At 36.7% G+C, this 27198-nt stretch overlaps 2 protein-coding genes and 1 long non-coding RNA gene across 4 annotated transcripts; 2 read left to right on the top strand and 1 right to left on the bottom strand.

Moving 5' to 3' along the window:
- The first annotated feature begins 2736 nt into the window (after positions 1-2736).
- On the top strand, positions 2737-7230 carry LOC122296060 (protein PLASTID MOVEMENT IMPAIRED 1-RELATED 2-like). 2 transcript variants are annotated; one of them, XM_043105462.1, is made up of 3 exons: positions 2737-2974; positions 3203-5598; positions 5795-7230. In XM_043105462.1, the coding sequence occupies exons 2-3, from the start codon at positions 3313-3315 to the stop codon at positions 6908-6910; spliced, it is 3402 nt and encodes a 1133-aa protein (XP_042961396.1). In that variant the 5' UTR covers positions 2737-2974; positions 3203-3312; the 3' UTR covers positions 6911-7230. The 2 variants fall into 2 exon arrangements, with proteins under 2 accessions (XP_042961396.1, XP_042961395.1); XM_043105461.1 differs by having other exon boundaries at positions 2738-2974; positions 3203-5594; positions 5791-7230.
- An 823-nt stretch (positions 7231-8053) lies between these two features.
- On the bottom strand, positions 8054-20736 carry LOC122296059 (protein CELLULOSE SYNTHASE INTERACTIVE 3). The gene is made up of 8 exons (XM_043105460.1): positions 20522-20736; positions 20045-20177; positions 19053-19150; positions 15541-18601; positions 11931-14475; positions 10275-10729; positions 8986-9102; positions 8054-8682 (listed from the first exon to the last, which is right to left on the bottom strand). Exons 3-8 carry the CDS (start codon positions 19112-19114, stop codon positions 8521-8523), a joined length of 6402 nt encoding a protein of 2133 aa, XP_042961394.1. The 5' UTR covers positions 19115-19150; positions 20045-20177; positions 20522-20736; the 3' UTR covers positions 8054-8520.
- On the top strand, positions 14472-18574 carry LOC122296062. The gene is made up of 2 exons (XR_006238369.1): positions 14472-15318; positions 15414-18574. It is a non-coding gene; the product is annotated as an uncharacterized LOC122296062 (long non-coding RNA).
- Positions 20737-27198: the final 6462 nt, after the last annotated feature.

Genomic DNA, 27198 nt, shown 5'->3' with positions numbered 1-27198 from the left:
AAGAAAGCCGCACGGTTTTGGCTCCGATCCGCCGCCGTCGCTCCACCTCCGGCCACCACTTCTTCACCACTTCATCACCGACTCCTTGCCGTCCTAACCCACCGGAACAGCTCCTACGAGCTTAGTTTCCGTTTTGGGTAATCCGGCCATTTCCGGCCATTCCGCCGCCACCCACGGCCGTTCGCCACTTCCAATAGCTTCACAACCATCCCTAGACCATTTCCTATCAATCTCGTGTCCTAGTTTGTCCCCGTTCAAAAGTGGGTTTTTCAAACCCACAGCCACAGTGAATTTTCACTGTGACGTTGCTGTTTTTCCGCCGTTTGCAACGCCGCTTGTTTTCTAAAATTACCGTATAGCGCTGTAAGTATTTTCTAAACCCTATTTTCAGATTTTAATATATATTGCTCATTCAATTATTTACTGTTGTTGGTTGTTGATTCCGGACTGAGTCCGAGGAGTTTCGGGGGTCGGATGGATGGAGGACGGAGTTGTCTGTTTAATTGATTTATGTTGGTTGGTTATTTTCTTTTGCATTGTTATGGCATTACATGGTGCATGCACGTGTGTTTGTGGATTTATGTGAAAAGCCTGTGTTTTGGCGTAAGTGTATTGCGGGTGCGTGTGTATCACGAGCCCAAGCCGGGATGGGTTATTATCTCGGTGGAGCTCATCTGGTCACTCGGGAGCGGAATAAACTGAGTGATGTCCCCTGAGTTATCGAGAGCGATGACGGGAGCGGGGCTAGGGGATGCTTGGCTACGAACGCGCCGGGCGCGGAACCGGGCATCGCCCTACTCACCGACTCCGTGGCCCTTCGCTGGCGAGGGCTAGAGGATGCTTGGCTACGCACGCGCGGGGCGCGGAACTGAGCATCGCTCGTTAGGTGTCACATGCGTGGTGGTACTCTACGGTGTGACACTGGAGCCAGGGTGTGCGGATGACCCCTAGGGGAGGTCATGGTGCATACGGTTAAAATTGGATAATGGTTTATGAGGCCAAATGGGACTTTTGGCATGGGCCAGATGGACTTCTGGCGAGATATTGGGCCGGATGGACTTCTGGCGAGATATTGGGCCAAATGGACTTTTGGCGGCCAAATGTGACTTTTGGCGTGTTTTTCGGAAAGGATGTGTTTTTGGGCCAAAAGGGTTTTTGGCGTGTGTGGAAAACTAGTGTTTTTGGGCTTTGGGCATTGGGCATGGTTCATGCATCTTGTTTGAGTTTTATGTGTTTTTATCTGGTAGTGTTTGGGTTTTACTTACCTGCGGTACCATTCGTGGTTCCGTAGCTTTTGGTGCAGAGTTAGAGGACGAAGAGGAGGAGGCTGAGCCCGAGGATGCGGCTCCGCCGGGTTGCTGATGCTATCTTTTTATTTGTTAAAACTGTATTTGTGTTTTGTAATATTTTATCTATGTATGTTTTAAACAGCTTGTATTACGTTAAGAAAAATTCTGGTACTTAGTTATGACTTTCGTTATCCGCTGCGTGTTTCTCTGTACACATCTGTTGCCTTGTACACACTCGGCACCCGTCGATGGGATGGTGACCCGGGTTGTCACCATCCGGACGTCTCAATTTCCCCCTGTTCGGGCGTAGGGATTTTGGGGGCGTCACAATCCATGCATCATTAGCTTGTGTGGAAGTTTTTTGTTAACTTACTGAGATTTGTAATCAAATCTCACTTTGGTAGTCCCAACTACCATTCTCCCCGAATGGTAGATCTTGTTACAGGACCTGATGGAGAATTAGGAGCTGATCAACTAGACACAGTTAACTAAGCGAATGTGCGACGTCAATGTTAATATAGTAGTTAACGTAAATTATTACTTGTACAATGGAGTTGCATCTCTAGTACTTTTTGGATCATAACCATTTTGGACTAGTGTTGTGATCTGTTCAATGAGTCTTTATGTATGAAGTATGTTTTAAGCATTTGGGATATTTTCAATTTGGTGCATAGTATTGCCAAATAAAAAAATTATCCGCTGTGAATATTGTATAATGTTAGATGCATGTTAGGAAAATTGCATCTTATATGTCATGAACGTGGGCAGGTAACCTTGTGTTGCATGTCTCGACGTTTCAAATATCCGTCCGATCCCAAATGAAATTTGGCGTCACATTTCACATCAAAACAGATCATTTTTTAAATTTATTTTTATATCAATTTTTTAATCTAAAGTATTTTTCTATTTTAATTTTTAAGATCGTGAAAACTCGTATACTATTCTACAATTATTGTAAGAGTATACGTTATTTAAATTGTAAAATTTAATTTATAAGATTTTAAAATTTCAAATGTCAGTACTTTTCATATTTTATAGAATATTGATGAAATTGAGTCTACATTAAATTAGTTAAAGACTTTTTATATCAAATATTAGTTACAATAAATCCATCACACATTTCATATATGAAAAGAGCTTTAGCTTCTTCAAATTAGTATTTTTTTTTTTTGTCCCACATTTATCTTACATTTGAGATTATTATATTATAGATTAATGGATTGCGAAAATGAAAATAAATATTGATTATGAAAATAAAATAAAAAATTAATTAAAAAATAAAAATTAATTAAAAAAATTTAAATAATAAAAATTAATAATATTTTATTATTATAAAAAAATATAATAATTAATTTAAAATAAATTTTAAGTATAGAATAATTAGCAACAAAATTTCCTACTCTTCAAATTTTAAGGACACTACAATGGAGTTGACCTTATTGTATGATAACTGAGCAGTCTGACTCTACCGTCCCAAGTTCCAACTCACAACCCACCAACTCCGACACATTCCTCACAAGACAAAACAATAAACATAATCTTCTTCAGCCGCGCCGCACCCCACCGCACAATTTTTAGTTGAAAAAGTTTCCAAATGAGATTTCCGATGTCATCTTCGTGGAATTCGAAGGCCGCGCTAACTTAATCGACAAAGCAACATTGGAGTTTGGTGACTCTCAACTCTGGTAAGTAGAACGCAATTTCTTGATTCATTTTGAGTTGGATGGATCCATTGTCTCTTTGGTTGCTGAGATATCATACGATGTGTGTAAATCTAAGCTTTGATGTGATCATCTAAGATTGAAATGGTGTGGCTGTTTTTTTTTTTTTTTGGGGGGGGGGGGGGGGTGTGTGTGTTGGGGGGCGGTGGTTTGATAGAGCCTAATTTACGTCTTATTTTTATTTTGTTCTAGTTTTCTGATCCAACCGGGTGACTGAAGAGGGTTTCTGAAAAACTGGATAGCTGAGGAGTTCTGTTGTGAAACTGGGTTGAATTTGTTGGATTGTGTTCTGTATAGCATGTATGATGTTGTCAAAACTTGAGTCTGGAAAAGATAGTGATGCCGGAAATTCCAATAATGCTCAGTTGTTGCGTGACATTGAGGAAATAAGCAGAGCCCTTTATTTGCATAAAACCCCTACAGAGGATTTGCGTCCCCCATCCCAAGTTCGATCCCAATCAGCTGGAAAAACGCGTTTGCTGGAATCGAAATCAAGCTCAAACCCAAAGCTTCCTAGGGATGACCTGTTGTTGTATAGGGACAAGAAATCAGCATTATCATGGAATTGGAAGAAGCCATTGAAAGCCCTGACTCATATTGGGAATCGAAAATTCAGTTGCTGTTTCTACCTCTATGTCCATTCAATAGATGGGTTGCCTATGAATTTTGATGGCTTTAACTTATGCGTGAATTGGAAAAGGAAGGATGAGGTCTTACGGACCCATCCATCGAGGGTTTGTCAGGGAATGGTTGAAATTAATGAAACTCTGATGCATAGATGCTCTGTGTATGGTAGTAAAAGTGGGGCTCACCATTCGGCAAAGTATGATGCCAAGCTTTCCTTAATCAGTGTTTCTGTAATTGGGATGGCAGGGCTTGATATTGGAAAGCACTGGGTTGATCTCACAAGGCTTTTACCACTTACCATGCAAGAGTTAGAGGGGGAGAAAAATTCTGGTAAATGGATGACAAGCTTTAAGCTCAAAGGCAAGGCTGATGGTGCTAGTCTCAATGTTAGTTTTGGGTATTCAGTCATGGCGGATTATTTCATGAAAATGAGTGATAGTATGAATGTTTCAAAGCATATAAACTTTGGACTGAACGGGTCAAAAACCGTGGAAAACAGTGTCGGTTTCCTGTCGGGTAACGATGGTATGCTCCCTCAGGACGGGAGCCTTCGAAATAATTTGAACGTCACATCTGTCCTGTCGTTGCAATCTATTGATCCAGGGTTGGAGCTCTCCACGTCAATAAATTTTCTATATCAGAAACTTGGTGAGGAAAACTTGCTTAGTTCAGCAAGGTCAAATTCTGAAGATGTGAAGCCACTTAAGCTTAAGCCTGATATGGAATCGGACTTATCAGAAGAAAATAATGGATATGAGTGTGACAACATTGATTTTACCATTATTGAGAGGGGAATAGAAATTCCTGAGCAGGAGGAGTTGCAATCTAATCAAGCCACTGTTCAGACTATTGATGGGTCTGTGATTGAAACTATCAATATGGATGAGGTCATAAAGGATGATGACATATCCATTGAGGAGGAGACTAATTGTAATTCAAAGGATGAAGTTTGTGGTGATTACTTAAATGAGGTTGTCGTGGCTGACCACAAATATGAGGATAACAGCTTATCTACCAGAGATTCAACAGTAGAAGAGACAAAATTAGATCTTCATCACCCTTGGAACTCTAAATCAGCAGAATTGGAGCCTCCACCAACTCTATCTGAGTTCCTTGAGAAAGAAAATATGATAGAGGTTAAATCAAGTTATCAAGATAAAAAAATTCTCAATAAATCAAGCAGCTTAGATGATGATACTAAAACTGTAGCTAGGGATTTCTTAAAGTTACTGGGGATCGAACATGGCTCATCTCGCTGGTCGTCTGAAATTGATGCTGAGTCTCCTAGAGAGTGTCTTTTAAGGCAGTTTGAAAATGATTCTCTTGCTTCTGGCAACTTCAATATTTATTTTGATCCAATGGAAGAGCAGTCAGATTTTTCTTTCAGCAATTCACCTTGGTCTACCTTTGGGGAGTGTTTTGAGGACTCTGATTTGTCTTCAATTATTCAAGCTGCTGAAGAGGAGCACAACAGAGATAGACAGTTACTGAGAAATAGAAGGCAGGCCAAAACACTTGAAGACTTGGAAACCGAAGCCTTGATGAGAGAATGGGGCTTAAATGAGGAGGACTTTAAGAGCTCTCCGCGAAATTGCTCTGGTGGATTTGGAAGTCCAATCCAACTAGCCCCCAAAGAGCCACTTGAGTTACCTCCACTTGGAGTAGGCTTGGGTCCATTTGTTTGGACAAAAGGTGGAGGCTTTCTGCGATCCATGAGTCCCTCACTTTTCAGAGATGCAAAAAATGGTGGAAGCTTAATCATGCAAGTTTCTAGCCCAGTCGTGCTGCCTGCTGCAATGGGTTTTGATATTATGGAGATATTACAGCATTTGGCATCGGTTGGAACTGAAAAGATGTCTTTGCTGACAAATCAATTAATGCCTTTGGTGGATCTTACAGGGAAGATAATAGAAGAGCTAGTGGGGAATGCTACATCTAGCACGGTGGTGCCTGGGAGGTGTGTAAGCACCTTAACTTCATTCATTTAAGAAATTTATATAGTTCCAACTTTCAAATCCTTGGTTGTTTCTATTTTATTTTCTGAAACATAACTAATTTATCGAGTTTCAGTCCTGTGTACTCGGGCTATCCTAAAAAAAAAAAAAAAAAAATTGTTTACTGATCAAAAATAATTTATCGAGTTTCTGCTATAGGCAGGCTCTGTTGCAGCATGAATCAGTCTTTTGGCTGGATGCATATGGTGGAGGGGAGGAAGTTAAAGAATGTCCATCTGGTTGGATTTGTCAAAGCTGGAGCTCAGATTTGACAGGTGGTTTGGACCATGTATCTCTAAGAGAACTTGTTCCTTTGGCAATGGATAGGGTTGAAGCCCTCTTAATAGACGGACTGAGAATACAGACTAACATTTCTGATGAAGAGGTGCCTTCAAGTATAAATTCCGCTTTTAGCAGGTTTCACAGGTCTGAAGGATCTGCAGCATTGCAACGTCTAGATGTCAGAGGTAGTGGCAGTGATGTTAAAAGATTAATGGATCTGTCCCTAACATTGGATAATTGGTTAAGGCTGGATGCTGGAATCATTGGTGATGAAGATGAAGATAATGAACAAATTTTGGAGATCCTAACAGCCCATCATGCCAAATGCACAGATTTTGTTGATGAGTGGATAACAAGAGACAAAAAATGGGACATAGGATCTGGTCTAAAGCATGGATTGTTGGGGAACAATCTCATAATTGCGCTCATGCTGCAACTTAGAGATCCCCACCGAAACCATGAACCTGTCGGTCTCCCAATGCTCACTCTACTTCAAGTGGATAGAATTTTTGTACCTTCAATACAAAGGGTAGATAACATGGTCATAGGGAGTAGCAACAATAAAGAAGACCCCAGACACGTATTGGAGGGGTTTGGTGACATGAATGCAGTAGAGAAAATTGAAGTCAAAGAAGGAAGCAACTCTCAATTCAAAATCGCTGAAGTCCACCTTGCAGGTGTAAGTTCTGGGCCTGGCAAGTGCCAGTTTTGGGGTACCAGCACACAGCAACAGTCAGGATCTCGATGGTTGCTTGCCAATGGCATTGCTAAGAGCAATAAGCAACCACTTTCGAAGTCAAAGGAAATTGTAATATCATCACCACTAGTGAGAAGAGCAAGGCAGTCAGGGGATATCTTGTGGAGCATCTCATCTGGAGTGCATTGCATGAGAAGTAAGTCAACGAACTCACCTATTCGGAATCCTAATGTCATCTTCCCGGATGAAACTACCAGGTCACGTCACTTGCAGCATGAAACTTCTAATTATTCTTCTTGAAGCTTTTGTTGTTGGTGCGTACTTTTCTTTGTAGGGTGAACACAGGAGACAGCATATGGCATATTAACTTGCCTGTGTGTTGACCAATGTTTTGATTTTCTACACATACATATAAACGTCATGAAGCCTTTGAAAAATAAACTAACATCTGTATATTGACACTGATGCCTGATTTTTTATTTAATACGACGGGCAAGCTCTCGTTAAATCCACCTCTGGGGTGGTAAACTCTGGATATATGCCATCCTATTTAGCTAGAACTGTGTATCAGGTATAGGGAAATTGTTGCTGAAAAATGGAACCAAAGATGTATGAGTCAACAAGTCATTCTAAATCTGATTCTCTTTTTTGTCATTTTATCATCATTTCCGAAAGTGAATAAGATGGGCACATAAGTAGGCAGAATCTCAAGATTATGTGCGGTCTGATTTTGGCTTCAAATTTGGATGTAAAGGTCTAAGTTTGCAATTGTTCGAATCAGTCAAGATTAACTTTCACCAACAAGGCAGGGGATCTCAAGTTGCACTTGACATCTGCCCTGCTCGATCATATCTCTAGCCTTTTAGCTGAAGTTTTCTAAGCTGCTTCGATCTTCCATTCACCTCAGTAGCTCATCTATTCCTTCATATTTGAATGGCGATCATTATGACTGAGAATGAGGATAAATGATACGGAATGTAGACGTTCATTGATATGTCTCTTCTTTTTTCCTAGTCTACTTCTTTATCCCTAATGCCCAATTGCATATCATTCATGAATAGTACACCAGTCATGTTATCTGGTTGTGGATAACTTTTGGGGTCTGGCCTTCTGGATGAATGTGGCTTTTGAGTTCTCCCTTCATGATGTAATGTTTCTACAGTCATGAAATTTCTTTGCCAGGGGGGAGGGGGAAGAAATAGTTACTTTCTCATTCAGAGATCAAGGAAATGTTGTTAATGAGCTGAGAATTCATGAACAAAAAGGAAAGAGAACAACAGTAATACAAATTATAGTTGGAAAGATGCCTCTATAGAATCTTGAAGCTGGATCTCCAAGCATATCTGAGAATGGGTATGACAAAAAGAAGGATGATTGCTTGAAGAATGCATAGCGAGTAAGAACCAAAAACCCTAAGAAACAAGCAGTGCCCACTAGTAAGAGTTTTACCAGAAGTACTTTTTGTATAGTGGCTTCCTTTATATATATAATCGTAGTTTCTATGTACAGGTACGGCCCATTTTAAATGTTGGAAAGGCAGCACTTGGTGCGGAAAAAGCTCAATCCCATCAACTTTAGATGCCATTCCTCCCTAGTATATTTAATTGCTAGTGCCTACAAACTGACCTGTACAACAAACTTTTATCAGCTTTGAAATTCCCTACACTGTGGGAACCCTGTTTAATTCTTTATCATCTCTGCAAATTAATAAATAAAATTTACAATTAACCTGGAACAGCTTAATCTTTCGGCCTACAAAACTGGACCTGCAAAAGATGTGAATAATTACATGCAAACCAAATTCCACCACACCCCTTTTGGGACAACCACCAGTGCTTCCGATCTCAACTTTCTAAATACCTCTCGTTATACCTGCCTTCACTTTGCTAATATGGATTTAGTGCACCCTTTTACATGTCCTCATCTGATATCCTGTTGGACCAGATAATCTCAATTTCAAGCGTTCGAGAAGAGCCATCTTTGTTACTGTCATGATTAAGGCTGAATAATCCGCTGTATAGTCCTTCACTCACAACTTTGTCAATTTGGATGGTCACTCTTCCCAGTGTTGTCTGAAAAAACCACCATTCTCTATGAGACATATGAAAGCAAGAACTTACCCAAACCCAAAAGGAAAGGAAAGGAAAAGAAAAAAGTATGAAATCAACACTGCCCAAGAGGGGATTGAGCACCACAATGTGGCAATGGCAGCTTGCCACATGAAGGTATAAGGGGCACAGTAACATCCAAAGCAATCAAAGGTTACAATAAATTTCTTATGCTTTTTCAGTAGTACGGGGGACTGCAATGGTGACAGCAATGTGAAATTGAGTGGCTCAGCCTGATGATAAGGACAGTAAATGGAATCTAATTACCTTCCCAAACGTATTTTTGCTCTTGCAAATGATGTGGAGCTTTTGTCCCTTTGGAGGTACTTCAAATGCCCATTTGAACCCTTCTTTCCATTCGGGAGAGGTACTGTGGTTCACTACCTGGTAATGATAGAAGACCATTTTATTATCTTGCAAGTTGATTGACAGATTAGATCCAATCATTTCTTGATATATCAAGCAATGTAGAGTACAAGTTCTGTAAACCATTGTCAAACTGCTCAGAAGAAGAAATATATCCGAAAGAACTTGGAAACAATCAATATTCCAAAAATATCCTTATGAATTTCATCTACTTTTTTTTATCATAACGTTGGATAATCAACTAGCAGTAAGAAACCAAGTTAACCTTTAGAATTCACAGATACTACAAATTATATATGTTTAGAGCATGACGACATTTTTTAAAATCTTCTCCTCCAAACCACTGGGGGTTTAACTTTTAAGTAACATGCTTTGGAAAAAGTCAAATGTCATATGGGAGTAAAGGACATTATGTATGTGAGTGTAAGCAAAGAACGTGATTGTGATCTTCATAGGCTTTTAAATAATTATAAACCCATATAACATGGCATGAGGAAGATTTAGGAAAACAAGCATATCATCATACGAGGACTTCTTTGAAAGGAATCAATAGTATTGTGTGGATAACATATTTTACTCCCTTCTTGTTAGCTCATAAATGATAAAGACATAACCTCCCTAAAGTTTATTTCGAAATATACAGCCTCTTCATGGTCAGGCTCAAAGTGTAAAATCAAAGCGTCTAGTCTGTAACCAATCAATAAAAACCAAGTCTGTAACCAATCCAAAAATGTCATGTCATTAAATATTTTTTCAGAGAGAAATTAGGGAAATAAAGTCCTAGGAGCATAAAACATGAGATCACAAAGATAATGGAAAATACATGTGATGGAAGCATAGCATCCTGGCTGCCCAAGCTCAAGGGTTTTCTGTACTTAATTTTTATAATCAACAAAAGAATGCATAGACCCATGAATCTTTCACCCACCTTGGATCAAACCTCAAGCCTCTTTCTTGAATAAGAAGAGGTACCGCAAGACTACCAAGTTATTGGTGTCTCCAAGCTTTGGCTAGATTAGAGAAAATATAATATAATATAGGAAAATAATAAACTTCAACTTTTTTTACTACTATTTTGCAACTTTATTTCAAATTCAGGATAGTTACGTAAAAGTGAAATAATTTTTAATGAATTAGCATAATTATATTGGTCAATTGTAATATGAGTAGTAAAATAGGTGTAAAAATACCTTGGTTTGTCTTGGAGGACCATTGCCTATTGTCAATCGGCAAAAGGCATTCGTGCTTCCCATGGTCTGCTTTAGGTTGTTCCCACGCTTAATAGTAACTGTCAAACAGCCCGGTAAGCAGTGCAACAGGCTGTCTGCTCTCTCATGGAAACTTGGTGGGCAGGATTTCATGAGCATTTGCAGGATAGGAATAGCTTCAGCTGCAATCATGGCCTGTGACTTTGCAATATCAATCGGCATTGTTGACCAAGAATGCTTTAATAAGCACAGGGTGTCCAGTACAGATTCCTGAGCTGCCTCGCTACCAGATTTAAGTGCTCCTACTAAATGAGGAATGCATAGAGTAGCAGCTTCAGAGGTATGTAGCTTCGGAAAGTTGGCAAATATCACATTTAGGGTTTTCAAAACCTCTTCATTGATAGTTGCTGTGGACCACAATTCTCTTTCTAGTGCAGCTGCAAAACAAGGAAATTACAGAAATCAATTTTACAGGGATAGAAATGGAAAATTGATACATTACCTAATTGACTAACTCCTCAGACACTATGTCAAAAGAAAAACAAAATAAAAGAACAATGAACGAAGAAATTTTTTTTAATAAGTAAAAAGAACAATGAACCAAGAAAATAAAAAATTAAAACAGGCCAAACTAGAGTCAGTTTTCACCAATCACATATTAAAGGGTTATGGAAAAAGTACTTTTGAGCTCGAGAAACTCTTCTCCATGCCTCAAACATCTGGCCATTTTAATACAACCAAATACTCCAAAATAAGCACAAAGGAGTGGCTCCCAAAGCTGCCCCAGTTGCCTTTCTATCAAATTTCTAATGCCAACCAAGGTATGATTTTCATGGACTGAACCAGCAAACCCAAAAGAAAGCAAAAGCAAAACTCCATGATTCCCATCCAACTGGACAAATACAGAATAGATCTACACATAAGAACTGCTCCTCTTGACTGAATTCTAAGATGTTAAAATCTTTTCTCAATGAATAACCCAGACAAGTTCTATCATGAGGCTACCACTTTAACAGGCATGGTCCTGGGACCAGACATACTACCAGGATTAGAAAGCAAGTTCTAGTTATCTTTGTTAAAGCCTTTCCTCTCCAGAAGTTAATCTTTTGAGTGATTCCCTTCATGGACACTCTACAAATTACTTCCCACTTTGACTTCAGTAAACTCCCGTTGATTACATAATAGATGCTCTCTTAGTTCTACTTTTTTCTTTTGCTTGACAATAAGAACTATGCCCTGACCTATTTACTCTCTGCATAGGTATTCCACCTTCCAACGATTTTTTTAGCAAGTTAAAAAATAGAAATCTAAAAGATGCTAGACACTGTATATTTTCAAGGAATGGGCGTATTTTATCCCCGAAGGAAATCATGGTTTTTATTCCTAAACAGGGTCAACCACAAGGAATAAGGGAAAACAAACAGTGATTTTCTAAGGATTGCAGTATAATTGGCTACAAACTACAATCTTAGCCTTTAAGAGATTAACCCATACATCAACTAATAAATGCACATAACTTGATGGAAAAATGAAACTTAAAAATGGGTACTGACTAGTGACTAAGTTTGTGACATCATATGTTAGCACATTACAATGGGAAAAAAAAATAAGGGATTTGAATTTCCAATTGTAAATCACCTGTCAAAGATCTGATGAGCTCATTCGACACATATTCTTGGAGTGTGTGATTAGAAAATAATAATTTGATCAGCAATGCTGCCTGGCCAGAAACTTCTGGACTGGGAGAAATCAATAATTCCTGAATCACCAATATGCCTCCTGCTTCAGCAACAGCTCGCCTATTGGTTCTGCTGTGCATGACAAAGTTTTGCAATGCACAAATAGCCACCATCTTCATGTCTTCAGTTGGTTGATCTTCAAGCAAGCTTATTAATGCACGACAAGCAGAAACAGAATCCCTAGCTCTAGCGTGTCCTTCATGTTGTGAGAGGTTTCCAAGAGCAAGAGCTGCAAGAAGCCTGCCAGACTGTGACCTGGTTTGTGGGTCGAGTAGATATTGCGATAAAGGTGCTATTGCATATTTGGAAACCTTCATCTCCCGTACCCTCATATTGTTAAACAGGGCTTCAAGTAATCTTCCAGCTGGTTCTTCACACTGGTGAGATCTTAAAAGGTCCGATAGAGCATCTATGGCACCAGCTTCAGTCATCTGTTCAGCACTTGAAGCATCGCTCCTTTCGTGAACAATTAAGGCATTAAGGGCCACTGTGATCGTGCTCTCCAAAGTTGAGTGCAACATTTTCACGAGAACTACCAGAGGAACTTTAAAGTAATATTGAGTTTTGAAACTCAGAACATTGGAGAGAACCAAAGCAGCTGACTCCCATAATAAATGAGGTGGCTGAGGGTCATCTTGAATTATAACCTTTGCAAGCTCAAAAATTCCTCCAGCGTCAGCAACTGCCTTTGGCCAAGTCGTGGATATCTTTTCCAATGCTTTTACTGCTGTTTGCTGTAAGTTCAATATACCAATTCCCGCAAGCTGCACAAGAGGCACAACTGCATTTTTTGTTGTAATATCTTGCTGAAAGTGTTCCTGAGCAAGAAGATGAGCAAGCAACTCTGTGCCAAGTTGCTGGATGGCTTGAGATGGGGACTCCAGGAATGAAATCAGAGGCTCAATGACTTGACTAGGGGTAAGTTCTAAAGTTGCGAGGCTCTGGGGCTTCTCCAAAATATTTACAAGTGCTTGCAAGGAACTGTGCTGGCCCCACAAATCAAAATCAGGACGAAGTAAAACCAGGAAAAGGGGTTCTACAATTTTTGCAGCAGCTGTGCCTCTAGCAATTGCATTGCTATTTGTTAAAATGCGAAATAGCTCTGCAATAGAGGAGCATAATGAACTGGGTGCAAGAGGGAGTAGCTCAAGACAATTATCAATAATGCCAGCTTTGACCATATCCAACTTAAGTGGAGTCCGGTCTTTTCCCAACTTTATAAGAGCACAGATGCTAGCCTCAATAAGCTGATGGTTTGTTCCAGAAACTAAGCCAACAAGGAGATCTACGACATTGTAGGCTGCTGCAAGCTCCACCTGCTGTTCATCATCCAACAATCTTTCAAAAGCACAAACTGCAGATTCTACCACTGTAATTGAATCAGACTGCATGAGCAATACGAGAGGTTGTATGCATTCAGAGGCAATTGGATTTTCTCTGAATTTAGTATTTCCAAACAGAACAGAACAGAGTTGTGCAGCATTTCCCTTCAATTCTACGGATGAGGAGGATGATAATACTTTTTGCAAACTCTCTAGTGGGTTTCCTTCCACATCAGTCAACAGGGTTGCTTTAGAAGGACTTCCTGAAGTCAGCTTTATCAAGGCAACAAGAGCAGCCTCTTGCTCACTCGCTGATGCAGCATTAAGCATGTCAACCAATGGCTGAACAGCCTGCCAGGCTAATTCAGTATCTCTGATGTTCTCGGCATCAAAAAGCTCATGAAGAGCCCTTGCAGCACTGAATCTAGCACTTCTTGACCCCAGCCGCAGAACAGCTATGAGTTGATTTAAGGAACTAGCTGATGCTTCATATCGAATAAGTTCAGGATTGCTAAACAATATTCTCAGTAGTTCAGATATAGCGGCCTCCATTGAGTCTTGAGGGCTCAAAGATAGATACTTCGTCAGAGCATCCAAACCTCCAGCTTCAGCCATAATTAATTTGTTTGTATCACTTCCATCTGCAATGTGGGTCAATAGCTGAACAGCTATGGGAGGGGCACCCGGTCTATCTGGAATTGGTCTCAAGAGATCCACCAACAAAGGTATAGATTTGCGTGCAGTTGACCCAAATCGTACATCTTCTATTTCAAAAAGATGTTCCAGTACAACTTGGTCAGGGTTTCTTACTAGAAAAAATTCTTCTGATAAAGCAACAAGAGTCGGTAGATCTGACTCTATGTACCCAATTAGGGTTATTAACCCAGCAACAGCACCTGAGTTGGCAATGGCAAGATTTATTCCCTTGTTTGCATGACAAACAAGACTGGCCATTGCCTGGGCAGCAAAGAACCTATCAATGATTTCATCAGATCTCAGAAGAAGAGCAAGTGAAGGTATGATGCGCATAGTTGCAGGAGACAACACAACATCTGGGTCCTGGAACAAAATAGCCAGGAGCAGGGAACTAATCCATATACCTTCTGCATCCTCATATTCTGCCTGCCAATGAAGTTTCTTGGTAGGTTCAGCCACAAAAGCCTTCTCAAACAATACTTCATGTATTAACCATGCAATAAAAGCTCAACAACTGCTGAAAAGAATCAGAAACTAATACTTTTAATCTGAGACATGCATGATTCTGGGGGGAACAAATTTGCCTCAGACAATAATTCTTTTTGTTACATCTTAAGACTCATTTTTCAAGGTTCTAATTCCATTACTATAATAAACCTATTAAACATATGCTATCCCCTCTTCCCCCACGTTTTCCTGTCTCTACATTGATATTCTCTCCTTTCTCATTTCTTCCCCAGTCTCACTATTTTTTTTATAAGTGTAACCCATGCAATATATACAAGTACATGTAACAAGGGTATCGGATAGAATGGATGACTGTACAGACAATAAACAAGTCTCACTATAACAGCAAGTGTTGCAGGTATATAGTCATATGGGCAATCGATTACTTTTCAACATGCAAAGTACATGCAATTGGCCACTAGTTTGGATAAGGTATACTTTAAAAAAGGATTAAAAATAATTTAAAATGCTACAAGAAGTTGTATGATAAAAGTTCTATTTGAAGCCTTGAATTACGAATGTATGGTCCATTATTTGGTGCAACACTGTAAAGTCTCAGGCTACGAAATGCAAGTTGGAGAATCAAATCTTAAAAGCAGCCACTTCATGCAAAAGATGTTGAAGGATCGGATCACATACAAGACACCTCCCCCAACCACCACCATTGCCCCCACCCCCACCCAGAAAAGAATCCACATAAGAGGGACCAGTAACCCTCTATTCAAGCAGAGTGATAGATAGAAATCATCAGCATCTATTTGGGTAAGATTCAATATGATTATATCTCACTTTTTAAAGATCTTATCAACTAATGCCAAACGTATTTTTTTATAACGCAAATCACTGGCTGGTTACAGGTTTAACAGACAGCATCCCATAGAATAGTAAAGTCCCAAAAGAGAGAGTAAAACAAAAGGCACCCTAGTGCCTCTGGAGAGTGAGAAGACAGAGCACCAAACCAATTGAATAAAAATTTGGATATACCTGTGGATTGGAGGTATAGATTGAAAGCTTATCTAAGAGAGCCTCAATTCCACCAGCTTCCATTACAATGAGTTTGTTGTTAGCATGGAAGGAAGCAATTATTGATAGCAACCACAACGCAACAGTACCCCCCAAGACAGAAGCTGGATCAGGAACATCAAAACCATCTCCTTCCTGGAATGCAGTTCTTTCCATAAATCCTCTAGGAGTTTGAACTTCTATTTCCAAAGATGAACAATTAGAATTGACCTTCACCATTTCCACTAAAGCATGTGTAAGTGATTTTAAATATCTGGATACATCCAGTGCTTCCATTGACTGCTGTTTGTGTTCTTTTAGAGCACAAATGAGCAATGCACACCCTCCGACTCTCACTTCTAAACTGGATGAGTTCATTATCCTGTTAGCTAGTGCACCAATGGTTCTTGGTCTTGCAACCAACAAATCACCCATCACAACTGGTTGGTCCACACAAAGCCTAGACAAAATTTCTATTGCCTTGTCTTGCACAGGAGGATGCCCCTCAGCCAGACAGTGGACAAGAGTCCCTAAGCTTGAGGGAACTCCGGCAAGGACAGACCATGGAGGGTAAGTGAGGTGCATACCTTGTTTGGTCCTAGCCAAAAGTGCAACTACTTCTAAAGCATCAGTCCCATCCATATCCATTGCATTTAAAGAGTCAACAAGTGCTAGAACAGCAGACCGACACTGAGCAATTCCGGTGAGTACATCACCCACTGGAAAATGCTTCAGCAATTGATGGAGAGCACGTGAAGCATTCTGCTTACCTTGGGAAGTTCCTTCTCTAAGTACTTTTGTCAAAGCCGAAACAATATCTTCTGCCAGGGCTTCTGCAGCAATATGGGAATCAGAGAGAAGATTAGCCAGTGCAGCAACTGCAGTTTCGGCAGCATCTATAGAAGAAGTTTTAGCCAACTTGATTAGAGGCTTCACATCCCCCTCAGCAAGATAAGACATCCTGTTTGTAGTTTTAGTCTTAGTTGGACGGGACAGAGCACCCAATGCCCGAGCTGACTGTGTTGCAACAACTTGAGTTTTGCTGGTTAGAAGCTTCATGCAAGGATGAACAATCTCATCAGTTGCAAGATTATCACAAATATCTTGTCTTATACTGAACAGATCAGCTAGGACGGAAGCTGCATACTCTTGTGACTCTTCATTTGATGAGTTAAGAACCTCGACAAGAGAGCTCAGACCTTTATTTGCTGCAGAACCCTTATACACAAGATCCTCATGTGATGCCTTTATGAGTACATGGCCCAAAACTCTAATTGTATGGGCCTTTGAGCTAGGAGAATCTCCAAGGAGTAAAGCCAGCAACTGATTAATGGTAGCAGAATCAGCTGTTCGGATAAGCTTTGTAAGTGCCAAAGCGGAGGCTTCTTGCCCTCTTGATCCACCACTTTTTAGAAGCCATAAGAATGCCGGGATTGCCCCAGCACTTTCAACACAAGCACGGATGTCCTCACTGTGACAGCACAAGTTCCACAGAACATGAGCCGCATCCTCTTTTGCCTTCTGAGATCCTATCTCTAACAACTGCACCAGGGGAGGAATCCCTCCAGCAGCTGTGATTGCCCACTTGCTGTCATCAACTTGATCAGTTGAGATTGCAAGCAATTGAACAGCATATTCTTGATGCTGCTCACTGGATAATACCAGCAACGATATCAGTAACTGAATTCCTTCTCTCTTTCCAATTGCTTGCCAGATGCCTACCCCATCACAGCATAAGCTTGTCAAAGATAGTATCAAAGACTCTTGCACATCACCAGTAGCCATTGTTATGAGTCCGGTAAGCACCTTCTTTGCTTCTGCATGACTTGCCCATCTTGATAGATAGACATTACCATATAGGCTAGCCATAGCCTCAAGGACACGCTCTTGGACCAGCTTATTATCTCGAGGCTTTAGTAGCATTACAAGAATATCTTCTATCTGTGTCACATCAAGAGGTTCTTCATTCACATCAGAGTTGTGCTCAAATACCATCAGAGTGTAGGCAAGTGCTCCAACTATATCAGCAACTGGTGCCGCCAGGCGAGGGGACTGTGAAAGTTCCCCAAGATATAGTATTAAAGCAGACGTCCCACCACAGATATTTGCTAAAGCTCGTGTTGCATGCCCCTGTAAAGCCTGACCACTTTCACCTTGCATACCCTCTTTAGAAGGAGCAACTACAGCTCCAATAAGAACCGGAAGACCATTATCATCAACAATTGCTTTCTTTGCCGTGGTTAATTTGGAAGAAAGAGCCTCTAAAGCATCTGCAGCACTAGCACGTACAGAAATATCATTTTCCTGGCTTATGAGCTGAAGCAAAGCTTTGACAGCTCCAGAATCTATTACTTTTGGGATGCTATCACTAAAAGCCAACATCAGGCGGGCCAACAGAGAAGCTGCATTTGATTGAGAAGCAGCATTATCAGAAGAAAGAAGACCCACAATGATATCTACTCCTCCAGCCTCAAGTGTTGCTCTCCAATAACCATCCTTATCACCACAAAGATTTCTCAAAGCCCCAGTAACAAATCCCTCAACCACTTTGTCCTGCCTGTTCTTTGGATTGAGCTGATCCCACAAGGTTGGTACGACACCTTCTGTCACAAATATTTTCATACCAACAAGATCATCTGAAAGCCCACCAGAGGAAACTTCATATAGTGCCTCTGCTGCTGCCTTCCTAGCCTCAATTGATTCAGACTTCAAGAGTGAGAGTAATGGGGGGATGCACCCACCTAGAAGCACCTTTAACCGTAATTCTTCATCTTTGCATAGAAGACTAAGAGTTGCAGCAACATTAAATTTTGCTACAGAGGTGCCACTCCTGAGGATGCTTATGAATAATGGCATTGCTTGGCCATGGGAACCAATTAGTGTCCTCGCATCCTTTCTTGCTCTAGCAATACCTAGCAAACGTGCTGTAATAAGTTCTTTCTCATGTTGTGAGGACATGTTGGCATGCAGTTGCTCAATAAAATGAGCAACAGTAGCCATTGTGCATTCTGAATCATCCATAGCTTCTGTTCCATTTAATTCCCTGGATGTAATGAAAAAATACGGTGTTCAAAATGAGAACGTAATACATAAACTTATAGCATCTAACACCCCCTGGTGAAAAGCCAACGATTTAACTAGTTCCATGTAGAGAAACTTCTGAGAGTGAGGTGCACAGGACTGGGGTTTACTCTGCAGAGGTGGATCCAAAGGGCTCTGCCTTGGAGAGGTTCTCCGACATATTAAAAAAAATAAAAAAAATAAAAAAAGATTTTCACTTATCAAAAAAACTTTTAAAAGGGAATCCTAAACAAATTATGATGATAAGTATGTGTAGATATTAAAAGCGAGGAGATTATTTGTAATTTTTTCAATTTTCTTTTTCCATATATTGTTGATAAAGGTATGCAACAAATTCACTTTCTATAGCATGAAAAAGAGGTATCTATTACCGAGAGAGAGAGAGAGAGAGAGAGAGAGAGAGAGAAGTTAACCTGCGCCAGGAAGTGGAAGAAGATATGAACTCTCGTGGTTCAGGGGAGGGAGACTTTGACATTTGCACCAACACACTACTTTAGCTCACTTGGGCCACCTGCAAGTCAAACTAACCAATCAACACTACTAAACTAAGGGATCGTAGATAGGACAATAGTAATATACTTAAACCACAAGTCTTCAGAAGCAAGATAAATGTTCAAGAGGAAGAGTGCTATTTGTGTGTCTGTAAATATCAGTTTCTGATGAATCTGACTGATAGTTGTATTAAGGGGGAAAGTTGAACCCTGGAAGCATCCCCGATGTACAGGTAAGTCCTAATAGAGTAACAAGACATTCAATATTTAACTTAAGATTATAGTCATATCATATACCTAAAAAGGTTGTATCCCAACAGTGAAGATGCGTCTGATGCATATTCAAGAGTATCAGCTAAGTCTAAGCTACTTAAGCAGATTTCACAATTTTCGTTTCCAATTGCTGACACATAAAAAATTAAAAAATCAACTGTTTCCAGTCTTCAGAACAAAGTATTCCCAGGCTATTACAAAGTTGCAAATCTGAATTCCAAACACCACTCAACATGCAGATTTTTGACTGACAATTTAAAGGGGAGAGGGATTTGAGAACTATTTCCTATGGGCTTTTCAAGTTCAAATTACGGGAGCAAGGAAAAATGAGGGGAAAAAAAAAAGCATTTTTTTCCCAGTAGCACAATTTGATTACAGCACCTCCTAACATCTAGAGCTTTGGTTAGCACTCGCAAAGCAGAAGCCACTACAACCCACCTTTTACAACATCAAGTTCTTTTCCACCACTGATCCAAAGAAAAAAAAAAAAAAAAAACTGAGAGAGAATTACTATAACATTATCACAAACCAAATTCTAAACACGACAAACAACAAATCATCCAAATATATACATATAAAAAAGACAGCCATCCAAAAATTGACAACATCTATTAAGAATCAAATCGCGCAAAAGAACGTACCTCGCCGTATACTGCAACTGCCCAAGAACTCCCTCCTTGTTACTACCCGGAAACCCAACTTCTCCGCCTGAGAAGCATCAACACCTCAATTCCTCTCCATCCAATTCAATTCGCAGGGAGTTCGAAACAAATTCTGCTTAAAAACAATGTAAATAGTGCACATAAAGCACACAGTGTCAGTTTCCACAATAGCCTTCGAATCAAACCCAATTAACAATGACATAAGCAGCGATCATGGTTTGTATCAAATTCAGATCTTCACGCATATATAGTATAATCAAATGTTTATAAATATTGACAAAAATCATTAAAAAATTGCGAAACAGTACGGAGATCAGATCGGAGAGAGCATCACAGAATCTAGGGCAAGAGAAACGTCCTTTTCAATCCGTCATCCATCCAAATTATACTTGGAAAAAGAAAAATGTACCCAAAACCGAACACAATAAAAAAAAGAAATAGAAAAGAAGAAGCTACCTGGGAATTCACAGAACGACAAATACCCAAACAAGGGAGCTACGTTAATGGAGATAGAAGCAGAGCTAGCATGTCAGCGAGTGACTGTGAGACAGACACAGAGAGACAGAAAGAGAGACAGAGAGAGAGGGAGTCCTTTCGCGTCCTTCCCATGTGTGCATGTCTGTCTTTTTCTTTCTTTTTTTCTTCTGAAAAAAGATTTCTTATTTTCTCATATTTCTCAAGGATGCTGCCAGCGGGCCGCCACCAATTGAAACTTGCCGCTGGACGTACCGACGAGAAGAAATGTGATAATTATTTTTTTTAAATATATTTTTTTAATATTTTTAATTATTAAATACAGTTATAAGGTAATTCTTGTTTTCTGGGGATTCGTGCATTTTCTGGCTTTTTATCTATTAATATATATTTTTTCAGACAAATTCTAAACATAAATCCTACGCCACACAATATATTATTTTTAATTTTTTTCTTTCTTTCTTTTACTAAATATTTAATATATGGATAATAAATAAAAAAATTTAATTAGTTTAAAAAAAATTTAAAAATAAAAAATATGAGATTTGTGATTTATGAAACTTATGAATAGCAAAGTTCATTTTTTCAACATCTTGCTTTGTTCATCATCTCTAAGTAAGTGATAATATAAATAAATAAATTTAGAAATATTTATTTCAAGACATTTAATAATCTTTATTTTTCTTGAAATAAGTTTTTTAGATAATCTTTAAGTTTTTGACAAATGTTGGAGGATTCAATTCCACGTCCATCTCGATTTCATATTAAAATCTTCACATTTGGATAATATTTTCAGATAATTTTTACTCATATGTATAACCCAATTTTAGAAAAATAAGACAAATTCTCATCATTTATAAGATTTTCTCTTTGGCACCAAGTATAAAAAGGAAAATGATTTATATAGTCATAAAATGTGCAAATTCTACACATTTATTTTTTTAAAAAAAGTTAGTAAATCTTAGATCTATATAAAAAAAATTTATTTTTTAATGAAATACCTTAGTTTTTTCAAAATGAGTATGCCTGACTTGCGAATCTTAAAATTATATATAGCATTACTCTAATCAACTCACTTCATCTAATTATTACAATTTTTTTAAATTTTCACACACAAAAAAAAAAACAATTCGATTTTTTCAAATTTTAAAATAAAAATAATATTAAAAAATATATATTCTAAAAATATTTTATTCAACGTTTAACTTTAATATTAACTCATTTCAACTTATCTCATCTCATATATTAAAACAACAAGACAGAGTTGAGAATATTGAAGCATGAGATAATGATTTGCGCTTTCTATGGATCTATCTCCACAAAGAGTGGAACACAAGTAAATCTCGTGCATGTGTTAATGCCACATTATGACTTTTTCTACGTGAGAAATAAGCATAAAAACATGGTAACGTTTCCTCTTTTGAATAATCATAGGGACAAAGGTGTTGTCATCTACTTTCAAACCTTTGAACAATTGCATTTTAATTAATTAATCCAATAAAAAGTCTTATACACGTATTGTGTTAAGTACGAAATCTATTTGCTTATTATGCTTTGAAAACTCAAATCATCCTTTGGTTTGACCAATTTAACAAAACCAATAAACAATTTGAAAGAGAAATGTCTTGTAAAATAGGGACGACCCGGATCGAGTGGGATCTTTGGAGTGTGCTTCTTTACAATCAAGTTAATATACGCTTAAGATTGGATAGGTGTCTCCCTTGTGAGTTTAAAAGAAGATAAAACATCATAGAATAAGAAACTATGCTTCTTAGTTTGCTACATACATACTCGCATTCGACATTATTTCATTGATTAGCCAAACAAAGGACCAAAGAAGAAAATTGATCATACCACTCAAATTTTACTTTGATTTGTTAACTCGTAGACCGAGATGGATTGATAATTAAGTTTATCATTATAAGAAAAATGAGTATTTATGATCAATTTTTTATAATGAAAATGACTATTTGCAACTAAAACAAACTCATTTTAGTTGAAAATATTCATTTCGCTAAAAATAACTGGTCGCAAACAAGCAATTTTCTTATAATGTATTGAAAATATTTATATAATTTTAGAATGTGTAAGCTTTATGCACTTCTTTTGATTTCGAAAAAAAGTAGATAAATTTAAAATCTACATGAATAATCTATTTTTTAATGATAAGCACAACGTTTTTTAGTGCATGTGAACAAAACTTAAAACTATATCTAATATTAATATATATGTTTTTAAATCTTGAATGTGAATCTTGGATTTGATTTAATGAAAATTATATTTTGTACCTTATTAAATATAGTCGTAGAATGTGCAAGCACTGTATAATCTTTTTAAAAAAGAGTAGATCAATTTACTATTAAAAAATTAATGTAAATATTGTATTTATTAACTTTTTTAAAAGAATTGCACGACACTTATATATTTTATGACTATAAATATTATTTCTCTTTATTAAATTATGAAAAGTAATAATATACGTGATGATGTTAAACCATCAATATGCTTTAAGATGCACTTTTAATCTTAATGATCGAATCTTAGAGATTGTGCTTATGGAAACCTATTAATTATTGTACAAAATATAATAATTCATTTGTTTAAAAATTATTCTTACCTTTTATTAATATAAGGTGTTGAACCTAATCATGGTCCAAATCTTGATCTTAGGAATCTTGTCTTACAGGTGTTTGATGGTAATAGGCTAATTTTAGATCTTGTCAATTTATTTTTTATTATTTATAAGACCATTTGAAAAGGAGATGTGGATGTGGATCTTAGCCAGGCACTTTGGTCAAAGCATCAGTGGAATTGTGGAACCCAGCAATTAAGGATATTGTCATGCCTAACAACCAACAGAGCATGACAGCATAAACAAATATTTCTTGGTTTTAATTAATTAGTAGACAATTTGGATGGATAAGGTAACATTACAATCAAGTGGGATTATTATCAATAAAAATTTTATTTACAGTCATTTTTATATATTTTTTTATATAATTTATTAATATAATTAGTTGCGTTATTTTTTTAATATAAAATAATTATTTTTATTAATCATATTAATAAAGTGTATAAAAAATACGTAAAATTGACTGTATTTAACAGAACTCTATAATAAATGATTGAGCTTTGTTAAGTAATATATGTTAAGTTGTATCAGTTAATCTGGAAATATAGATAAGTAGGATTCTACTATTCACATGCAACCTATCACAATATGACATGTCATTGTTATGTAAATAGATTTGATTTTAGGACATCTTATAATAAGGTAGATGTATGAGCTAATAGTCTATTGTGACCATAAACATGAAAGAATTCTTGTTCCAACCAAGCAAAAGCAAGAATTGGGAATAATTATTGGGCCAATGCTTTGTCCGCCACATTAATTGTAAGGGTTGAAAGAGGGCTCATTTGGGACAGATTATAGTTGGCATGAAAAAAAAAAAAGAACAAAAAAGATAATTAGGGCAAGTTTGGACATTATGAAAATTTTAAATTTTATTAATAATTTTCATCATTTCATTCCCAAACATCATTTAAATATAATACATTTCTCAATTTCAAATTTCTAATATACAACTTTTATAATCATCAAAACAAAAATAATATTAAGAATAATACTCAAATATTTTTTTTAACTTTATAATATTTTTTTCAACTTTTTCTATTTTATTTTTTAAAATCTAATAAAATATTTTCACTCAAACTATTTTACTAATATTAAAAAATTTCTGAAATACTGAAGTGTCCAACCATGCTTTACGAGTTTGTAATTCTCATGACCTACTTATGTTGTGAAAACAATGTAAGAAGGTAAAGTAAAACAAGAAATCAATCATGTGACATAGATTTAAGTGGTTCGACAATGTGTCTATATTCATAAAGTTGTAAATGATTTTATTTTCTAGAAGAATAACAAAACATGTCTTGGGAAAGAAAATATATTGTTCTAAATAACCATAATGTTCATTAATTACATATTTATAAGCCTGTCGAGAGAACTTTTTGTTTAGACTTCACTTGAGCAACCTATAGTGCGAAAATCGAGCAAACTTTTTATTTGACGTTTCTCGAGTCATAAGCTTGCTCCATAGCCCAAGCCTTGTAGAAAATTCACCAGATAATCGTAATTAATTATTGTCAAGTCAGATCATCAAATCAACCTGCCACAAGAATAAACCAAAGTACTTTCACAAACCCAAAAACTTGGAAGTCCAATCCCAAACAACCCTCGAATTCCTTTATTCGAAGAAAGGTCATGAGCGGTATAGGCGGGAAGGTAAGATGGGACTCAAGGTATTAACGATAAAACAATAGATGAGAAGGAATGGACGAGTGCAAATACACTGAGAAATGCATGAGAATTAGAAAACCAGGCAGCCCAATGACATTATTAAAACCCTTGAGATTCGAGTAAATCTTTATTTTCCTATTATAAACAATTAACTCTTGTTTAAATACTGATGATTTAGGACTCAAAAGCTTTAACATTTGAAGCCTAACCTAAATTTGTTTGTCCAAAATCATTTAAACATCATGTGCTACTTCCAAATCATTTCCTAACAATTAACCATATAACGAAAAGACCCCTAAATATTATTCTTCTTGATAAATAATATTTATAATTTTAGAGTATACAAATATCACGCACGCCTTTTGAAAATAATAGATAAATTTGTGATTTATATGAAAAAATTAATTTTTTAATAATAGACTTTATTTTTTTAAAAAAAAAATTACAAGATTTACACATTTTAAGATTAGAGAACTATTATAGACATAAAAAGATTACATAAAGTAAACTTACAAACTAATATAGGTTCATGGAATCTGTTAGATCTATTTTATAATAAAAATAATTTTACAATCTAACGTATCATATTAAGCCATATCAATTTATAAATTTACTTTTATGTAATATTTTTATAATTAAAGTATTTTTCTTAAGATTAATGTCCTGTGGATAATAAAAACGTATCATCTCATATTATCTTATTATTATAATTTTTAAAAAATTTAAAATAATAATAATATTAAAAAATAATATTTTTAAAAATATTTTATTCAATTTCCTAATTTTATCTCTGCTCATGATCCGGTAGGTAACACGTTTCTGTATTTTCCTTTCCAAGCTAACAAATGAAGTGACTTGGAAAAGATATTTTGTAAGTATGGTACCAAACAAACACAGCCTTGACCACTTCGAGAAAAAAAACTTCCCAAACTGCACATTAAGGTACTGGAGCCTACATATGGTGCTAAAGACGAGACATCCATCAATTTTCAGTCGGTATGGTATCTTGTTTCTCACCAGGTAAGAACGAAGAGTGGGTTTTGGGTAGTAAGACAGCCACGTGTACACCTTAAAAAATTATTAAATTTTATAAAATTCCAACTACTATACACATAAATTATCCCAAGTTGCAAAAGAATGGCCGGTTGGTCCACCGAAATTTTTAGGTCTCTTATCATATCCTAATTGATAAAATCTTTTATGAAATTGTGATATAATGTCTGCATGGAAAATAATTTGTACAAATTTAAAGTATAGTCTCATTTTTGAAAAAAAAAATATAAGATCTAATATGAAAACACTCGCTCTTTTTACTATACGTCCTTCATATATAAAACTTACATATCTTAAATTTATATCTAATATTACTCCACGAAAAATGCTACTGTCATAAAAAAATTTCATAAAAATAAATCTATAATATAATTTGATTTTATAAAATATTATATCTATTTTATAGTTTATAATAAAAATAATTTTAAAAACTTGGAAGGGAGACTGATCACATACAATCGTAGTCGCTTAATATTTTAAACGAAATAATATTTATTATCGAAGAGTACATAAATATCATATAATTTTAAAATAAAAATTATTTTTTAATAAAAAACTTATTTAAAAAAAACTTAATTTAAAAAAAAAAAACTTATTTAAAAAAACAGGAATTTAACTAAAATTTTACTATATATAAATAAAATTACGTATTAATTTATATACCAATACTACTTTTTTTATATTTAAAATTTAAATTAATATTTTTTAATAAAATTTTATTTATAACCAATCACATTAAATTAATATATAAATTAATATGTAATTATACTGTATTTTTCTATTTAACTAACATTATCTCATATATTGGGTACTACCCTTAAAAACAAATTTAATTTAGGTAAATTTAATTTAGGTAGAACATGGCTCATGCAAATGCAAGCCGTTGATGCTTTGGAGTTGGATCTTGAAAACAGCCTCAAGTGGCTATTATACATTGATGTGACGGACTAACTACAACTCTGGCGGTTGGGGCCCATCTGCAAATGAGCCTTCAAGACAAAGAAACCTCAAAGAATGGCGTGGGATATCGATCTGACAGATGTCAGATCAAACTATGCGCAATTTGGACTTCCACGTCGGTTCTCTTTTATTCTCTTTGGGTTGGGGAGAGAGAATCAGAGATTCCTCGACATTTTCTAAATCATCATATAAAGCATTATTATGGGCTGGATGGAAAGTTTTCTGGGCCAAGCCTGATAGAACTATTGGGGGCCTAAATGTCCAACAAAATAGTCCAAATCCTTAACTTTAAATACTTCTTTCATTTAAAAGCCCTCAAAGATAAAAAGAGTTTTCTTGAAGGAAA

This window comes from Carya illinoinensis, chromosome 15, assembly GCF_018687715.1.
Source record: "Carya illinoinensis cultivar Pawnee chromosome 15, C.illinoinensisPawnee_v1, whole genome shotgun sequence".
NCBI lineage: Eukaryota > Viridiplantae > Streptophyta > Magnoliopsida > Fagales > Juglandaceae > Carya > Carya illinoinensis.
Note: the sequence above shows the minus strand (reverse complement) of the source record. Positions and strands in the feature narration are given on the sequence as shown.

Excerpts from the sequence above, each read along its gene's own strand:
- LOC122296059 (XM_043105460.1), bottom strand. The coding sequence starts at position 19,114 with ATGTCAAAGTCTCCCTCCCCTGAACCACGAGAGTTCATATCTTCTTCC. Across the intron at positions 18,602-19,052 it reads TCTTCCACTTCCTGGCGCAG|GGAATTAAATGGAACAGAAG; the intron begins GTTAACTTCTCT and ends CATTACATCCAG. Across the intron at positions 14,476-15,540 it reads TCTATACCTCCAATCCACAG|GCAGAATATGAGGATGCAGA; the intron begins GTATATCCAAAT and ends CTTCATTGGCAG.
- LOC122296060 (XM_043105462.1), top strand. The coding sequence starts at position 3,313 with ATGATGTTGTCAAAACTTGAGTCTGGAAAAGATAGTGATGCCGGAAAT. Across the intron at positions 5,599-5,794 it reads CGGTGGTGCCTGGGAGGTGT|GCTCTGTTGCAGCATGAATC; the intron begins GTAAGCACCTTA and ends TGCTATAGGCAG.